Below are 17,809 nucleotides of genomic sequence, written 5' to 3'. Positions count from 1 at the left end.
AAAATCCAGTGTTGTTCTGGATGGAGCTGGTGATGTGTTCCAAGAGTTGGATCCTGAAACTCCATAAAACTCCATGATCGCCGACTAAAAAGACATTCTCGGGGGCCTCTCTCAGGTTGATGTTCTCGTCAAGCACCCAAATGCGTCCTTCACTGTTGGATGCTTTCTGGGGTACACAGGTCTTCTCTCCTCCCCTCCTGCAGAGGCACCAAACCAAGGCCAAATGGGGGTGCTCTAGCCGGCATCTTCAAAAACTCCAAGACATCTGTGTATTTAAGGCTTCTTCTGTTCAGCTCTGACATGGCCAATCCCCTACGTGGGTAATATCTACATGGCACTCTAGATCATTCCTTCCTAGCAACTGCAACTCCGTTGCTTCCGTGTTTGATGGAACAGTCCCTAAATGCTTCTCTCTCGGCTAGGAACCTTGACACCAAGTTAAGATTGACTAAAATGCTCACAGCCCACTGAGAAAGAAAAAAAAAGCTGTATCACAAAGCGTTAATATCCTTAATATACAAAGAGTTATTAAATATCAATAAGAAAAGATAAACACCCTTGCTAAGTAGGAAAAAGCTATCAATAGGTAGGCAATTCATCAAAAACAAAAAAACAAAAAACCCACAAACATATAAATGGCCAATAACCATTACTTTTTTTTTTTTTAAGATGACCGGTGAAGGGATTGTAACCCTTGACTTGGTGTTGTCAGCACCACGTTCTCCCAAGTAAGCCACAGGCCGGCCCCCCGATAAACATTTTTAAGTTCAATTTAGTCACCAAAGAAATTCAAAATAAAACAAGATATGTGTGTGTCAAATTGACCGAGTTTTTCTTTTATGAAAAGTCCTACTGGGCTGGCTGGTTAGCTCGGTTGGTTACAGCACAGCCTTGTAACACCAAAGTCACAGGTTTGGATCCCTTTACCAGCCAGCCGCCCAAAAAAAAGCGTCTTAAAAACACAAATAAAAACTATATGTATATATATAAAAGTCCTAGTGTTTGGAAAGGATTTGGAGATTTACAAATGCTGCTGGTGGGAGCATTTAATGCACAGCTTTTCTGGAGGCGTAGGAGTTACAAAAGCCTAGAAACAGTGCAAAAATTCCATTTGTGGGCATTTATCCAATGGAAACGAGGATGGATGAGGGTGAAGGTTCAGCTCCAGAATGTTCCTTGAGGAGGCAGTGGGCAGAGTGGCTGGCCCTGGATGCCAGAGCCTGGCTGCCTGGGGCGAGTCCCTCCCTCTCTCTGAGCCTCAGTTTCTTCATCCGTAAAATGCAAAGTATCACAAGGATGCTAAAAAATCAGACATGTCAAATGCCTGGCATATAATAAATGCTCAGTCAATGGGACCCTGGCAACAAAAACTTAATAGAAATTTATAAGCACCAGAATACAGATGGGTGAAGGATAGGAAAAAAGAAGGTTCTCAAAAGAAGGTAAGAAAGCTCCAAAATTGCCCGAACACAGGTGAGAGGCACCAGGTAGGGCCACTCTGGTAGAGAACTCTCTGGAGACCACTGTAGAAACGAGAAGCACACATACTCTAAACCCTGAGATTTCCCATGGGGGGATTTATCCACAGTGACCTGCACTTCCATGAAAAGTATGTACAAGGCTATTCCCTGTGGCATTAGCTGCTAGTGTGAAAGACCAGACACAAAAGGCCCATTGGGTAGCTTCTGGTTAAATAGATTCAGGGGTGTATCCACAACTCCTCATCCCCAATTGCAAATCCCCAAATACTCTGACACCCAGAAGTCTTTCTAAGACTGTTTAACCATTTCTCCAAGTTAGTGTAAATATTCATCAGATAGGCTGGCCGGTTGACTCACTTGGGAGTGTGTAGTTCGGATCCCCTTACAGGCCAACTGCCAAGAACAAACAAAAAATATGCATGAGATGATCTGCAGAGACTTGACTACAGGATGCCGCCCCACATCAGCTGGGGGGTGTATTAGTTAGCTATTGCTGTTCACAAATTATGCCCCAAATTATGCCCATCTTGCAGAGCCCTTGCTGGTGGTAAATCCAAGGGTCCCACCCCACAATCTCCCTTCCAGAGTTGAGAATGGGAAGCAGCTACTGGGAGGTGTGCCCCTGAGTCCTGGCATTAGAGATGGGATACAAATTTATCACAATCTCAGCTCTCAAGGGCTGAGCCCACGTGCATGCCAGAGCCAGGACTTAGAGGGTCCCTCTGTGGCTCAGACACACACTGTGGTTTCCCATCACTAGGAGCCTGGCCAGCCTGGCCAGGTCAGGAGACAAGGTACCTGCTGTTCCATCCATGAACCCACACTGATGACAGTCCTGTATACCCCGTCTAGACCCCCAACCTCTCCAGCAACTCACTGGCATGGCTTGGGAACCCTTGAGATCCTTACCTGCTCCCTCCTGGTCCCACGGAGCTTCCGAGAAGCCATCCAGAGTGCAGGGTATGTCAGTGGCACCAACGGCCTTTTTCAATTCTAAAACAAGAGATAAAAACTCCTGGACACACCTGGGGAAGCCCAGGCATCACTTGCCTCCATACATCTTGCCAGGGAGTCCACAAGAGGGCCAAGAATGGAGACAAATGTCTCAACCAGAAATCCTAAATGAGTGGCTCACATGGGGCCTCCCCCAACACTTATGTCCATGACAGACATTGCTAGCCTATCTCCGCACTCTTCACTGAACCTGGACACCACCAGCTCCACCGGCCAACATGCTGCTCCGGGCAGACATCACAAATCAACTGAAGATGGGCCCTCTTAAAGGACACATAAAACCTCTGGGAACAGAAACTCATCAATGTCACCTATTTCTGGATTTAATTTTGCAGTTGGAGAATAGCTTTCATCAATTTAAAACTTCTGCTAGTCTAAGAGAACTCGGTTCTTCTGTTTGGCTGCCTACAGACCAGGGACACAACCTCAGCATTATTCCCTGGCTCCCGGGACCCCACTGTCTCTGGGTTTCTCCCACCTCTCTGACCTCACCTTGTCAGAGAAGGCTATTCGAGACTCCTTGGTGTTCCCTACACACTCTCCCTGGGTTGCAGCCCTCTCTTGTGCTGTCAGTGACACCCCACGCCAACAACTCTGCCACCTCCAGCTCCTATCTGGACCTCACTCCTGCCTCTGTCCCCTTGGCTGCTGACCCTACTTGGTCCTGTCTCTTGGTCCAGGACTGGGGCCTCAGCCTCCTCCCTGACTTCCCATCTGGCTACCATCACCCGCGGCTCACACTCTCTCTATGGCTCCCCATTGCCTGCACAAGAAAGTCTAAACTCCTCTGCCTGTCATTCAAAGCCCTGCACATCTGCCCCAGCAGCCTCCCCCTCATGACCCATGCACAGCCACATGCGTGCTGTGACATTCCATGAACTGCCACTGCATGCCCCATATCCGTTAGTGCACATGTCTCAGTGGTCACAGGCATTGGTTCATGAGTGAACTGACAAGGCAAGAGGGAGGGAGATACTTCTGGAGCCACCTCCCAGCCCAGGAGCTCATGAGAGGCCTACACAAAGTCCAAGAACTCTTGGGGGCCTCACTGCCAACACATAGAAAAACATGAAGCAGTTGTTGAATGAATAAATGTGAGCACTCATCCTCAGTTGTTGAAGTCCGCCTCCTTCTTCTCACTGAGAACTCCTACCCACCCCTCATAGCCTCGCCCCAGTGCCCCCTCCTTCAGGGAGCCTCTGCCACCGCCCCTCTGGGCTCCCCCACCCTGGATGCCCTCTGCCCCAGTCCTGACCCTAGGCCAAAGGGCAAGTGTTGACAGGAGGTAAGAGGCGACAGGGCCCTGGTGGGGTTTGGTACACACAGCCAGGGGACGACGCCAGGCTTCCCGTAGTTGTGGCAGGCCATGGCTCACCTCGGTCAATCCTCTGCAGCAATACCCCCCGGATGACATCCTCATAGATGCCTTCAATGGTCAGGGCCTGGCTGCCCATGGCAAGTAAGTCCCCCTTGAATTCGGACAGCACCTGAAACCACAGTGGGTTAGGAGCTAAGCTAGAGGGGATAGCTTCATGTGGGTTTGAGCTCCAGCCCTGGCCCTGATTAACTGGGGGGGCCTTGGGCCTCGGTTTCCTGATCTTTATTTATTTATTTATTTTTGGCAGCCTGCCAGTATGGGGATCTGAACCCTTGATCTTGGTGTTATAACACTGTGCTCGAACCCACTGAGCTAACCGGCCAGCCCTCCTTATCTTTAAAAAGGACGCAGTGACCCACAATCCCTAGGCTCATTTGGGGGATTAATGGGATTCACGAGACAAAGCAGATCACACCTCACAGGAAACAGTCCAGGTGTCTCAGCTGGGACCCCCCCCCGACAGCCACTTCCTTTAGAGGATCCTGTTAGCACCCGAGTCGGACCCTCATCTGGTGCCCTGAGCACTGTGTGGCCAGGTGCTTATGACCTCCCTCCACCCCCTCCCCGCCCCCTCACTTGCTGAACTACAACCACATCCACTTCCTCATGGCCCCCTGGCATACTAGGCACAGCCTTGCCTCAGGGCCTCGGCAAATGCTGTGCCCTCTGCCTGGAACACCCTTCCTGGGACATGGCTTGTGCCTGCAGATCACAGCTTCTCAAGTGCCATTTCTCAGAGAGACCCTTCCTGCCCACCTGGCAACCCCCTCACACACACCCCACTCACACACATTCCACATCTGCCTCCCTCTTCTCTGAGTCACCCGGCGATATGCAATGTAGGGGACCCACCCCAGCTCTCTGGCAAACACAGGGTAAAAAGCACTCTTGTGGGGGCAGCAGAGGGCATTATGGGGCCCAGAAGGGCCACCTGACCCAGCCCTGGGGCTCAGGAGACCAAAGTCTGTAATTATCCCAGGGGTACCTGGGGGAGCACTCTGTCCACTTTACATAGAGACATGGATGACTGGTGACTCTCCAAGACCTGCATGCATGTCCCCCAGGAGCTCACCGCTGTGCAGCCTGGCCCCAGCCGGCTCAGCACGAAGGGCAAGAAGACGCGCAGCAGCCAGCCCCGGACGAGCCTCCTCTGCGCTGTCCCACCGTCTGACTCGAACTTCTGCATGACACACCCGGCAGCCTGTCCAGTGACCATCTGAGCACCCAGGCCCACCGCCACCCCCTCCCTACCGACCTCACCTTCAGCACGCGTCCCCTGACTTTCTCCAGCTGCTGGGCAGCCTGGTCACAGTCCAGGGCCGTGGTCAGACATTGGTCAGCCAGCTGCAGGAAGGTGGCCACGGCATCAGCCATGAGCTGCGGGAGGAGGTACTGGGATGACACCCCGGAATCCATGCTCCGGCCTTCGGGGCCCCACCTCTTCTCAGCATCCAGCCTGCCCCAACCAGCCACCTCCTCCTCTTCATCTTAGGAAATAGCTCCCCTCTCTTCTCAGGACCTGGGGGTCATCCCGTCTGCAGGGGTCTATGTGCAAACTGGCAGAACACGTCCTCCCTCTGAGGGATGGTGCCAGGATGCCCAGACTGGGAGCAGAGAGGCAGCCAGAGTTCAGCGTCCTCGGCAGAATGCTCTTGTGCAGTGTACAAACTGAACGACTGTGCCAGGCAGCACAGGGCCATCTCAATCCCTGTCTCCTTCACTCACGTCCATCAGCAGGTCCCATCTCCTTGGCCTTCAAAACATTTCTCGCTTGTCTCCCCCATCCTGCTTCAGGCCTCTTCCCCCCTCCTCCACTCCTCCTTCCAACAGCCCACGCTGCCTACAGCAGGCAGGTCTCCCTAAACCTTGAATCCGGTCATGCCCCTCCTCTACTCACACACCTTCTGTGGCTCCCCATTGGCCTCAATGCAGAGCCCAGCCTCTTAGCCCCATACCCAAGGCCTTACCCAATCTGATCACCCACCTTGCTGGCCCATCTCCCACCTTTCTCCCCTTCCTTGAAATGCAGCATCTCTGAAATTGCTTCATTTTCCCCAAATGCAGACAAGATCTCTCAGCACTGTTCCCTCTACCCAGGAACACGCCCTGCCCCCATTCTGCCCACCACTGTCCCAGCTTAAAAGTCCACTCCTCCTGGAAGTCCTGCCAGCCCTGGAGATGGATCAGGCATCTTCCTGGGGCTCCTATAACTCCCTCTGCATCCTCACCACAGTTCTGCCCACCACATGTGGTCACCACCTGGTCACAGGCTCACGTCTGCAGGAGACTGGGAGCCTGGAGCAGGAGGGTCAGGTCGGCCTCAGTCATTGTGGCCTCCCCAGCACACACTCGGCAACTGCTCAGTGGAGTCTGCTGCCCCCACCTGGCCTCCTCCCAGCCTCCCGCTCACCCCCACCTGCTGTGCAAGATCCTGGGCCCCAAACACCAGGCTCTGCATCCCCAGGAAGCCAAATGGTGCCACTAGCTGTCCCAGGCGGCCCCGGCTCCGCTCGGCCTCACGGTAGCACGTGTGCATCAGTTCCAGGTCCCATGGCATCTCCCCAAACGAGTAAACCTGTGCTCCAGTGCAGAAGGGTGACAAAAACACTATCAGCTGATGCCAAAGCAGGGCCAAGGCCGCAGCCGCCAGTTTACCAAGGGAGGAACATGAATGGAAACGCCCCACCTTGGTTATCTTACAGTGAGATGTGGTGTGATGGATGTAACGTGGTAAAACCTGGAAAAAATCATAACAAGCAGTGCTGGCATGACTAAGTGGAAATGGGCATGCTCAGTCCTGTCAGTCCTAGATCTGTGAACACCTCCTGATGTCCTCTCTGCGCTGGGCCCTGAGGCTGCAGACATAGAGGACTCTAATCCAGTCTTTGCTTACCAATTGCAGCAGGTAAGATGATACAACCACCCACAGTACTATGTAAACAGTTCTGTGGTAAAGTAAGCACAGGCAGCTGCAGACACAGGGGGGACCAGGGACAGTTCCTGGAGAAGGTGATCATGAAGTGGACGCTTTGCATGGCACATAGTAGAGGTTCCTTTAATAGCAGATAAACTGAGCGCAGCTGCATTGAGTGTTATTTTCTGGCTTAGGGGACGAGGTGGGCCGTTGCCCAACAGGGGAATGGGAAGAAGAGGAGTTTGGGGGGAAGATGACCCCAGCGTGATTTTGCTAAAATGCCAGTCTGTCATCTCACTCCCCCACCCACGTTTTAAAGTGTGCCCCAGTGACCGCAGCATGGTGGTGGTAGGGACTCCGGCTCGGTCCACGATAAGTAAAAAACAGTCTAGAACAAAGTTCAGAGAGGGTTTTCAAACAGGAAAGACGCAAGGTTCACGCAACTCTTCTGTAAGTTTAACCCCCTACCCGCCGGCCGGATGAACCCCACCCACTGGGGCTCACCTCACTGCGCAGCCGCGCGCCCGAGGGGCTCCCGCGCAGGTGGCGAGACAGACGGTCCATGCCCTGGGCGAGGAGGGTCCGCACGCCTTTGATCGTGGCTTCCACGGTGCTCAGCAGCATCTGCGTGACGCGGGGCAGCTGCGTGTCCACCTCCCGGCGCAGGCATGACTCGAGTGGGCCCTGCACGTCCGCTGGGAGTGGAGACACTGGCTTGGAGTCTCCTCCACAAGGTGTCCCGCACATGGGAGGTGGTGGGGCCCAGGGCTCAGCAGGACGAGGTGCACGGGAGCGCGAACTCTGAGCACCCTCTTCCATCCCATTTGACAGATGAGAAAACTGAGGCTCAGAGAGGCGAGAGTCCGCCCAAAGGCGCACGCCAGGGAGGCAGAGTTAGGGGCTGGCCGGTGAGCTCGGTGGGCTGGAGTTGGGATTGGAACTCCACCTCTCTCCCTCCTGGCTACTGGCCTCACCCCCAAGATCTTGTATCCAGGCCACGCCCAGCCTCCCTACGCCCCGCCCCGGACCCGCCCCTATGCCCCGCCCCCGCCTCACCCCGCAGCCTCCCCGCCACGCGCGTCCGCAGTCGCAGCATCTGGTCCGCGTCTGGGCGCATCGTCCTCTCCAAGGACGCGAGCAGCTCGTCCTTTTCGGGCTGGAAGGAGCGGAGCCCCGAGGAAATCCCGGCCAGGACGGCACTGTGGACGGCGTCCAGGAGCTTCCCGGACCGGTCGAGGGGACCCCGCACAAAACAGGCGTGCAGGAGAGAGCCCAGACGCGGGACAGGGTGGGGGCAGAGACAGAGAGACCCGAGAGAGTTTAGACGACCGTCGCGGGGACGGGGAACCTGGGCGCCCAGGACCGGTCCCATTCCCCCCCCCCTCCCAGACCCCGCGCTTACCTCGGTCCAGACCCAGGCCCGGGCGCGGCCGGTGCCCCGCAGGCTGGGCAGGGTCTGGGCTCGAAGCGCCGGCAGCAGCTCCCGCATCAGCACCGTAGTCAGCACCTGCAGGAGAGGGGGCCATAGGCGCTTCGCCCAGCCGGGAAGGGTCCCGGGGTCCCAGGTGAGGCCTTGCAGGGCACTGACCTCAGCGTCCGAGCCCAGGGTCACGTCGTCGTCGCCAAAGTGGCCTTGGTGCTGCCGGTAGAGTCGTACCGCTTCCAGGAAGGCCCGAGCAGCGGGGGCCTGGCTTCGCTGCAGGACTGAAGGGACAGCTCCTCAGTGCCCACTTGTTCCTCCCCTGACCGGCTCACTGTCACCCTGAGAGGAAGCCCTCCCCCTACCTAGGTCTAGGAATACCCAAGTCTCACCCACCTCCAGACCTTTGCACAAGCAGTGCCCTCCCCGGGGAACACACTCCCTTGGGACCATCAGCTCATAAGGCAACTTTACTCAATGTAGGAAAAATGACCCCCTCATGGGTAGCCACAGCCCCCTGCCCAGTGGCTCAGGTGATGCTGCAGCCCCCAGCTGCCCCACCAGTTGGGTATGTTTTTGCAGTCAACAAACTGTCCAACAGTATGTTCCTCACAGTTCTTCACCTGGCTGGCCCCTCATCTTTTTCAGATCCCAGCTTCAACATCCCCTCCTCCAGGAAACCCTCCCTGACCACCACTCCCCCAGGCTGAGCTCCCACAGAGCTCTACATGTCCCTGTTACAGCCCTGGTCACTCATAACTTCCTGGTGTCCCCTCTGTCTCCACCAACAACCCATTTTATAGATAAGGAAACAGGCTCGAAGGGGTCCCACAGCCAGCAGGAGCAGAGCCATCTGACCCCAGACCTAGGAGCCCCACCACACCAACCCTTCCTGAGACCCACCTGTGCCCCGAAGCCGGATGCCACCCTGCAGGGCTAGCCTCCAAGCACGCTGTGCACCCCCCGTAGCTGCAGAGAAACAGAGGTGCTGGCGGAAGGGATGCTGCAGGAACAGCGGGAAGCTCACGGGCACTTCTAAGAGGTCCTCAGGCTCTGCTTGTGTATGGTCTCCTGAAAGCAGATGGAGAAGGTAAGTCTTCATTCATTCATTCATTTGCTAGGAGAAAATACCCATGAAATGCTTAGAGCAGCCCCCGGCTCGAGCAGTTGCTCAATAAGCATGAACCATTATAGTTTCCACTATCCTTATTCCAGCAGCACTGAGCTGGGTGCAGTCCTGAAGGCAGGGCCACCTTCCTCCATTGCATGCCCAGGGCAGACATCACCAGTCCATCCCAGCATTCTTTCGCAGCCTCAGCATCCTCCTGAATGCAGCGCTCCAGGCAGCCATCACCAATCCATCCAAGGTGGGACGTGATCTGAACCCTACTTTCTGCAGAGCTCTGCAGTCAGCCAGGCCGAGGCTCAAACCTGGCAAAACCGTTTCCTAGCTCTGTGATTAGGGCACATTTTCTCATCTCTCTAAGCCTCAGTTTTCTGCCTGTAAAATGGGCTTAATAGAGATATCGACCTAGAACTGTTGGGAGGACAAAATGAGTGAGTTTATTTTTGGTTAATCTATTTGGAGTCTCCTAAGTCCTCAGTGTTTTGTTCTAATTTCCAGAGTGATACAAACAGACTGTGCTAAGACCCAATAATCCAGAAGGTGGAATGTCCTGGTCATACCAGCCCTCCAGCCACAGTCCCCAGAGATGATAATAACTGTTAACAGTTTAGGGGACATTACTCCAGATTTTTAAATCTGCACCAAACCACAGGGGGTGCATTTTTGTAACAAGAGGGGGTTTTCTGGTCTGTAACTGGCCATTTTGTTCCTTGATACATCGGGGCAACTCTGGCAGCTGCAGATTTCCCTTCTAAGGCCTGGGCCATAATTTATTTAATAAACCCACAAAGGATGGGTATTTGGGTGGATTCTGATGTTTTGAATATTGTCAGTGCTTCCACGGACTGTTCTCATTACCACATCTTTGGGTCATTTGGTGGCAGGACACTGCAGTGAAGCAGAGGTTGCCACTGTGGCTCTGCCCTTTACTCTTCCCTCTGCCTCAGTGTTTTCATCTGTGAAATGGGGTCATTAGTAAGAGGGCCTGGCTGATGTGCAGATTCAACCCTGTAGCCAGGCCTGTGAGATTTTTCCACCTATCAGTGTCCATCTTGCCACATGCTTGCTGACACCAGGTTTTATCGCTTTCACCTTTTGCTATTTTGAATCTGGTCCAGTGACCTAACTCTCCCTCTCACCCTGGCAAGAGATGGGCTTTTCCTTTCCTGAGTAGAGGTGCTCACCCAGGGGTAATGCTGCCCCCCAGGGGACACTTGACAACTCTGGATATGTCTTTGTCACACTTGGTGGGTGGGGGAGAGGGTGCTACTGGTATTGACGGAGTGGAGGCCAGGAATGCTGCCCCACACCCTACGGTGCACAGGACAGCCTCCCACTGAGAATGACCCAGCCCTAAATGTCAGCAGCGCTGAGGTGAAGACACCTGCTGTTGGGGACCCCAGGAGCCTTACCTGAGGAGGCTGGGCAGAGAGCGTCCAAAAGGCAGAGATATTCACGCTGGGAAGTCAGGAGGGTGTACCCTGTCAGGGCTGTGGAGCCAAGGGGATGGCCCCCGTTTTCATATTCCTATGAAAGGCATCCAAAGAACCGACTTGGGACAGGTCTAAGCTGTGACTTTCATGTCCCAACTGTAGGATCAAGGGAAGGTTTCTCCGGGTTAGCTGCGGAAGTCCTTCAACCCTCCCCGCTCCTTCCCTACCTTTCTTATTCCCCTCCATCCATCCATCCAGCCCTTCCTCTGTCCTTCCCTCCCTCCCTCCCCCATAGTCAGAGCACCCAGCACCCACTGGCCCACTATGCGCTGGGCTGGACCCAAGTGCTGTATGAGGCTTATCTCATTGAATCCTGGAAGCCCTACACAGTGTGGACCACCATTGTCCCATTTCACAGAGGTGGAGACTGAGTCCCAGGGAGGTGAGTGATCTACCCGAGCTCCCCAGCTTGGATGCAGGGCATGGCCGTGATGTGCAAAGGCCTTAGGATCTTTAAACTCAGCTCCGATTCTGACCATGAGTCTGACCACAATCCTAACCCTGTTCTGGTCCTCAATTGACCCACCTGACACAGCAGGGAACGGGACAAGATGGTCACCCACATCCTGCCAAGAACATAGGGGACTTTGATTCATACTGGATGATTGAGAGAAGTGGGGGTCTGTTGGCAGCTGCACCCCAAACCCAAGCTGGAGGAGGGCAGGATGGAGGGACCCAGAGGCAGACAGGATGTGGGACACTGGCTCACCTCCTTGTGGCTGAACCACTCCAGCCGGCCATCCCCACGCAGAACACCGAAGATTGGCTGCCACCGGGGTGGGTGGTCCCGCAGCTGGGTCAGGGGCCCTTGGTGCTCGCGGACTCGGGGTAGCTTCTGCAGGAGGAGGGACCCGTGGGTGTCAGGAGTGTGGGCCAGTGTCCCTGTTCCCACCACCCCGGCACCGGGTGCCACCAAGTACAAGGCAGTCAGTGCTGCTGATGTGATGCTATTTATCAAGCATGGTCACGGCGTGCACCTGTTTGCCAGCGTTACAAATATTAACGGGTTTCATCCTCCCCATAGCCCTGGGAGGTGGACGCTTTTGTCATCCCATTTTTCATCCCCAGCTGAGCCTCGGGTGAGACCCCAGCCTTGGTCCACATCATGTTGCAGCCTGTAGGAGACCCTAATGAAAAGGACTCAGCCCAGCCGTGCCCGGATGCCTGACCCACTGAAACCATGAGATCACATGTGTGTGTTGTTTTAAGCCACCAATTTTGTCGTGTATTGTTATGCAGCGTTAGCTGATTAGTACAAGTGAGACTGTTGGGTCATGAAACAGGTGTAGTTTAACTGTGTGACACACAGAGGTCCTACCATAGAGCCCTCCCTAGGTGGGTGGAAAATGACTTTTTTCATATTCTTTGTAGTTCCTCTCACCCCCTGGCCACCTGACTTATGTGCTTTCTATTTCATCCCTGGATTCCAGAGCAGGGCCTGGTACACAGAAGGTGCTTGATAAATATTTGATCTTTTTTTTTTTTTAGCAGCTGCCTGGTGAGGGGACCCAAACCCTTGACCTGGTGTCATCACCACCATGCTCTAACCAGCCGAGCTAACTGGCCAGGTAATATTCGATGAATAAAGCAATTACCCTTGTGATATTTTGATTCTTCGTCGGGGAAGTGGGAACTGCAGTTGTTAAATAATTCTCCCTACCTTTTCCTAGGTCTGAAATTTTCTTTCATAATATTGTTCAAATGTTATTATAGAAATTAAATATATATAGATATATAAAATAAGGATTATGTAAGTGATATAATAAATACAATGTTAGAACCGAAGCTAAGATAAGCCCGTCCACATGCCTGAACCCCAAGGTCACTTTGTCCTGGCCTGGGTGGGCAGGGAGCATCCCAGGTGGGGAGGGGCTCTGTGTCCACAGCGCTGGGGCCGCCACCCTGGCAGGGGCGCTGCTGGGAGGAAAGGTGTCCATGACATGTGAGAAATGTCAGAGCCCTGACTGGGATGGGGGACCCAGTGTTAGTTAACGAGCATGGGTTCTGAGCTCGAATCACACCTCAGTACTGTGACCTCGGTCAGGTGGTTTGGCCTTTCTATGCCTCAGTTTCCTCATTGATCAAAGATCCACCTGCCAGGGTGGTGAAGATGGAGTGGGTTGTGTGGGATTTGGAGGCCATGGTGCCATCTGGTGGCCCAGGAGACATCTGAAGCTAGGGCCTGGAGCTCCAGACTGTTGTGTTCCACTGACAAACTCTTCCTGAGCTCCTACTATGTGCAGGCATCCCATGTGCCCAAAGGACTGAATGTCAAGGGAAGACAAGACCTGGTCCCCAGCCTCGCAGGGCAGACAAATGAGGGAGGTGGACCAGGCTGAGACCCAGGCGGGAGTGATGGTGGTCAAGAAAGCCTTCCTGGAAGAAGCAGGAGCCAAAGCCAGAGGAGAAATGGAGAAAGTGCACCAGCCGGAGGGCACAGCACGTGCAAAGGCTTGGGGTCCAGTGGTCGTGCTGCATCCTTGGGTGCCACATTCAGACACACCAAGCCTTTTCCGACTTGCAGTGCCCTCTGCCTGGGACACACTTCCCCAAATCAGGCTCCTTCTCATTCTCTATGTCTTAGCTGAACTGCACCTGCCCCGCGTGGTGTTTCCAGCCCCGCACAGTCAGCCCACTCCCACGGCACCCACCTTACTGCACAGGAGCTGACATTCAGCTGGCTCCCGGGGCCCCAGCTCGCGGGAGATCTGCTGCAGGACCGAGGCTGCCAGCTGCCTGCGGTAGCATGGCAGGAAGTTCCTTAACAGGGTGTCCACTTGATCTGCAGGGACAAAGGGACAGGAAGGTGGCCGAATCGGTCCCGCAGACCTGCCTCGAGAGGACAGAACAGACAGGGAAGCCACCGTGGGCTCCTCCCCTCACCCCAAAGCTGCCCAACAAGATTTACCCCAAATTTCACTCACCTCAACCCTCCACTCTATGTTTCCATCCACATGGGGGCAGGAGTTACATGACTCAGGCTTAATTTATAACTGATGTACCATAAACTTTAACCATACAAAGACTACAGTTTGAGGAGCTTTGAAACAATTACACACCCATGAAACCATCACCACAATCAAGATAATGAGCAGATCCATTGCACCCAAAAGTTTCCTCATGCCCTTTGCCTGGGGAGATTTTCAAAAGCTTTAAAAAGCCCTAACCCAGCACGAGGGAAATTACTGGGGGATAAAAGTGTTCTGTATCTTGATCTAGGAGGTGTCAAAGTTCTTCAAGCTGCTCCCCTAAGATGTGTGCACTTGACTGTATATGAAATACTTCCGAGCTGGCTGGTTAGCTCAGTTGGTTGGAGCACATGGTGTTATAAAACACTTCCATCCTGCTGCCTGGAACGTGAACTGATGGCTGGAGCTCCAGCAGCTATTTTGCACCATGAGGTGTGGGCACAGAAGCCACACATGGCAGAGCTGTGAGATGGAAAGAGTCCAGGTGTCTAACTTACCAGCCTGCCTGCCTCCCCACTCCTCTTTTTTTTAAAAAAAAAAAAAAAAAAAAAAAGATGACTGGTAAGGGGATCTCAAACCTTGGCTTGGTGTTGTCAGCACCATGCTCAGCCAGTGAGCCAACCGGCCATCCCTATATAGGATCCAAACCCGTGTGGCCTTGGTGTTGTCAGTACCGCACTCTCCTGAGTGAGCCACAGGCTGGCCTTCCCCACCCCTCCATAAGAGAGGAAAATCAATCTTTTTTTTTTGTGGCTGGCTGGTATGGGGATATTAACCCTCAACCTTGGTGTTGTCAGCACCACACTCTCCCAAGTGAGCTAACCAGCCAGCTAAATCTTTATCTTCTTTCAGCCACTGCAGAAAAAACAATCTTGACTCTATGTAGAGGACTTCATCGAATCCTCACAAAGGCCTCCTCACAAAGGCCCCATAGTGTAGGCATTGTTGCTATCCCCATTTTACAGATAACAGAATGCCCAGAGAGGGGAAGTCATCTACCCAAGGTCAACAATGAGTGAGGGTTCTGCACGTGGACAGTCTGGCTGATTGCAGGAAACACCACAGGCCTTTGCACACGCTGTTCCCCTATCCAGAATGCTCCTCCTACATTCCTACCTGCCAACTCCATCACGCTCCTCCAGCCCTGGCTTGATCACCGTCTCCTGGAGGGCAGTTACCGGTCCTGCGTCTTCCCCCCAACTCAAGGAACATGTGGCTCCCCTATCACTCCCACCGTGCTTTCTGATCCACCTGCCATTGCGTGACAATGACAACCCTCTTTCCTAGTCTAGATCATCAGCCTGCTGAAGAAGGCAGTCCCAACCTCACCATGTCCTCAGCACCCAGCACACAGTAGGTGCTCAACCTGCATCTGAGGAGGACTCACGTGGCACTGATTCAGGTACCAGTCTCCTTTGGTCTCAAACTGGGAACTGAGGCTTGATCCCTGGGGTCCCTGCAGAGGGGCCTGCTGATCCCTGCCCACCCAGGAGGACCATACTGCAGGATCTGGCTGGGCCCAGGACACCCCGCACCTGGCCCCATACCCCCCACCCAGAACCCCTCCCTGAATAAGGTTGTCAGATTTACCAGATAAAAATACAGGACACCAGTGACATTTGAATGTCAGGTAAATAAGGAACCATTTTTGTACATGAGCATGCCTCATGTAAAATGTGGGATATATTTATACTAAAAAAAGTATTCATTGTTTATGTGGAATTCACATTCACGGGGCATCCTGTATACGAGGGTACTTCAAAAAGGTCATGGAAAAATAGAGTTAAAAGATAATATGAAGCTTCCCATGACCTGTTTGAAGCACCCCTGTATTTGACAGGCTTAGCCCTGAACACCCCTCAAGACTCTCACCCCGTCCCCACCCCACTCACCCCTCAGGTGCTGCTGCTGCCGCTTGTCCAGGGGACTCGAGGGCCGCCCACCCATCCTGCTGCCGTCTCCCAGGGCTCCCCTGTGAATGAAGCAGACTCCCCTTCCCCTACCCACAGCCCCTGAGGTTCCTCGGCTCAGGGGCACCCTGGGAGAGGGTGGCTGGTGAGGAGTTAGAGTAGGGCTGAGGGAAGGGAGTGATGTGGGTGTCCCCACCCCTGCCCCACCCCACCCTGCACCTGTGTCCTCTCCTTTCCCCTGGGGCCAAGGCTGCCTGGAGCTGGTGGTTTCTGTAGCAGCCACTGGGGCAGCCCCGGGGGGTAGGTTGGGGGTGTGAGAGAAACAAGTCCTAGTTGGCCTTGGAGGAGGGATGCAGGGCAGACATTTGGCATGACCAGCCACCTGCTGGTGTGTAGGGGCAGAGAAAGGGGGATGGTCAGGGATGGGGCATCTAAATCCCAGGGCTGCCACCACCCCATGCCTAACCTGTACTGGGTAAAGCCTTGACTCGCCCTCCAGAAGTCCCCAGGCTGGGGAGACAGAGCTGGACTGATACCCCAGACTGTCCCTGGAATCAGCGCTGGGGCAGGGGGAACATGGGCTGGGGTCTCAGAGGATGGGGGGTTGCTGGGAGTGGGGAGCAGAGACTCGCAGGGGACACTGAAGTGTCATCCTTGATTCTTTCCTCACCGCCCCCCAATACTCTCCCCACCCCCACCAACCAATCACCTGGTCTAGATTCACTTTTTAATGTCTTTTGAAGATGTCCCTTTTTCTGCACCCAGTCCCCATCTCTAGCACACCCCCAAATGCTCAGTCCTGACCCCCATCACTCTTGGGGAAACATCAGACACCACAGAGACCCCAACCCCACTTGGTGGCCTGGGGCTCCTCCTCCCACCCCACCCCCACTCCACGTCCCCTTTGCCTGGAGCCCTCTCCCCACCGCCCCAGCTGCCTGGGCTTCAGCCCTCAGGCATCAACTTGGACACCAGCCCCTTGGTGAGCCATCCCCGCACCCCTGGTCTGATCAACTGTTTTGTGCCTGGCACAGAACAGCCCTCAGTGTTTGTTGAATGAATGAATGAGTGAATGCAGAGTCTCCACTCCAGGATGAAATGTGATCAAATGGAGGTCTCATGGGCTTCCTGATGAAGGGAGTCATAAGCAGTGAGGCCGGATCCATCTCTGGCAGAGGGGGTGAAGTGGGGTCTTGAAGACTGGGTGCTCTCTAGGGGCAGGACCACCTGCTGGACGAAGGAAAGCCCAAATGTGGTCCATCAGACAGCAAGACTTCCAGGTCGCCAGTGTACAGAGAGCACGTGTTCACCCAACATCCATCACTCCTGTCAGCCTCAGTAGTAGATCCTTGATTATGACAGGGCCCACGGCTGTCCAGTCTGCTAAATTTACCAGCCTCACTTGCTGCTACTTGGGCCGTGCAATAGAACCTGCATGAAGATGTGAACAGAAGCGTCTTGGGTGAATCCTGGGATGTTTCCTTAGCATGAATCTCCTCCCCTTCCTCCTCTGTAGCTGGAATGTAAATGCAATGGATGGAGCACAGGCCGCCACTTTGGACCATGAGGTGGACATGTGTTGACAATGGCACAGCAACATACAGAAAAGGCTGGGGTCCCTGAAGAGTTTGTGACATTGCTCTACTAGCCTGAGGTGGCCTCTCTACAGAGAAAGAGCTGAGCCTCCACATTGTTTAAGTGACTGGTAACATCTTCACTCGTGCCTCGGGATTTGTTTCTTTATTCAACAAACATTGCTCTGGGCTGGCCACAGAGCTAAGCACAGAAGATGCAGAGTTGTGCCAGCCCCTGTGGCCAGCAGGGGAGCAGAATACACCAACCCACAAAAGTGTCAGATAACGATAAGTGTGTGGAAGACAAATGCAGCCAGAAGGGATACAAAACGCTAGGGCGTGTGGAGAGTGATAGTGCACCAAGACCTAAAGGAAGCGAAGGCCCAAGCCATGCAAAAAGGGAATACTGGCAGCAACATGGCATGTGCAAAGGCCCTGAGGCAGGAACATGCTTGGCAGTCTCCAGGAACAGTACCAAGTGGGTGGAGGGGGGTGATGAGGGGCCGATGTTAGGGGAGAAGGGTGGGTGG

At 54.1% G+C, this 17,809-nt stretch overlaps 1 protein-coding gene across 2 annotated transcripts; it reads right to left on the bottom strand.

Moving 5' to 3' along the window:
- Window positions 1-1,158: 1,158 nt before the first annotated feature.
- NIBAN3 (niban apoptosis regulator 3) lies at window positions 1,159-15,826 on the bottom strand. Of its 2 annotated transcripts, XM_063112836.1 has the most exons (15): window positions 15,688-15,826; window positions 13,478-13,608; window positions 11,536-11,661; window positions 10,746-10,860; window positions 9,111-9,278; window positions 8,376-8,491; window positions 8,190-8,294; window positions 7,844-8,006; window positions 7,292-7,482; window positions 6,290-6,448; window positions 5,134-5,250; window positions 4,946-5,053; window positions 3,871-3,982; window positions 2,394-2,474; window positions 1,159-1,274 (listed from the first exon to the last, which is right to left on the bottom strand). In XM_063112836.1, the coding sequence occupies exons 1-15, from the start codon at window positions 15,740-15,742 to the stop codon at window positions 1,159-1,161; spliced, it is 1,863 nt and encodes a 620-aa protein (XP_062968906.1). In that variant the 5' UTR covers window positions 15,743-15,826. The 2 variants fall into 2 exon arrangements, with proteins under 2 accessions (XP_062968906.1, XP_062968905.1); XM_063112835.1 differs by lacking the exon at window positions 4,946-5,053 and having other exon boundaries at window positions 15,688-15,742.
- Between the last annotated feature and the right edge of the window lie 1,983 nt (window positions 15,827-17,809).

The sequence above is a fragment of the Cynocephalus volans genome, chromosome 10 (genome assembly GCF_027409185.1).
Source record: "Cynocephalus volans isolate mCynVol1 chromosome 10, mCynVol1.pri, whole genome shotgun sequence".
NCBI classification, from domain to species: Eukaryota; Metazoa; Chordata; class Mammalia; order Dermoptera; family Cynocephalidae; genus Cynocephalus; species Cynocephalus volans.
Note: the sequence above shows the minus strand (reverse complement) of the source record. Positions and strands in the feature narration are given on the sequence as shown.

What these genes read in the sequence shown, in the direction of transcription:
- NIBAN3 (XM_063112836.1), bottom strand. Translation starts at nt 15,742, where the DNA reads ATGGGTGGGCGGCCCTCGAGTCCCCTGGACAAGCGGCAGCAGCAGCAC. An exon ending in TCTCTGCCCAGCCTCCTCAG is followed by an intron (nt 9,279 to 10,745) that starts GTAAGGCTCCTG and finishes ATCTGCTTTCAG; the next exon opens with GAGACCATACACAAGCAGAG. An exon ending in TCCGTGGGACCAGGAGGGAG is followed by an intron (nt 1,275 to 2,393) that starts CAGGTAAGGATC and finishes CTTTGCATTTTA; the next exon opens with CGGATGAAGAAACTGAGGCT.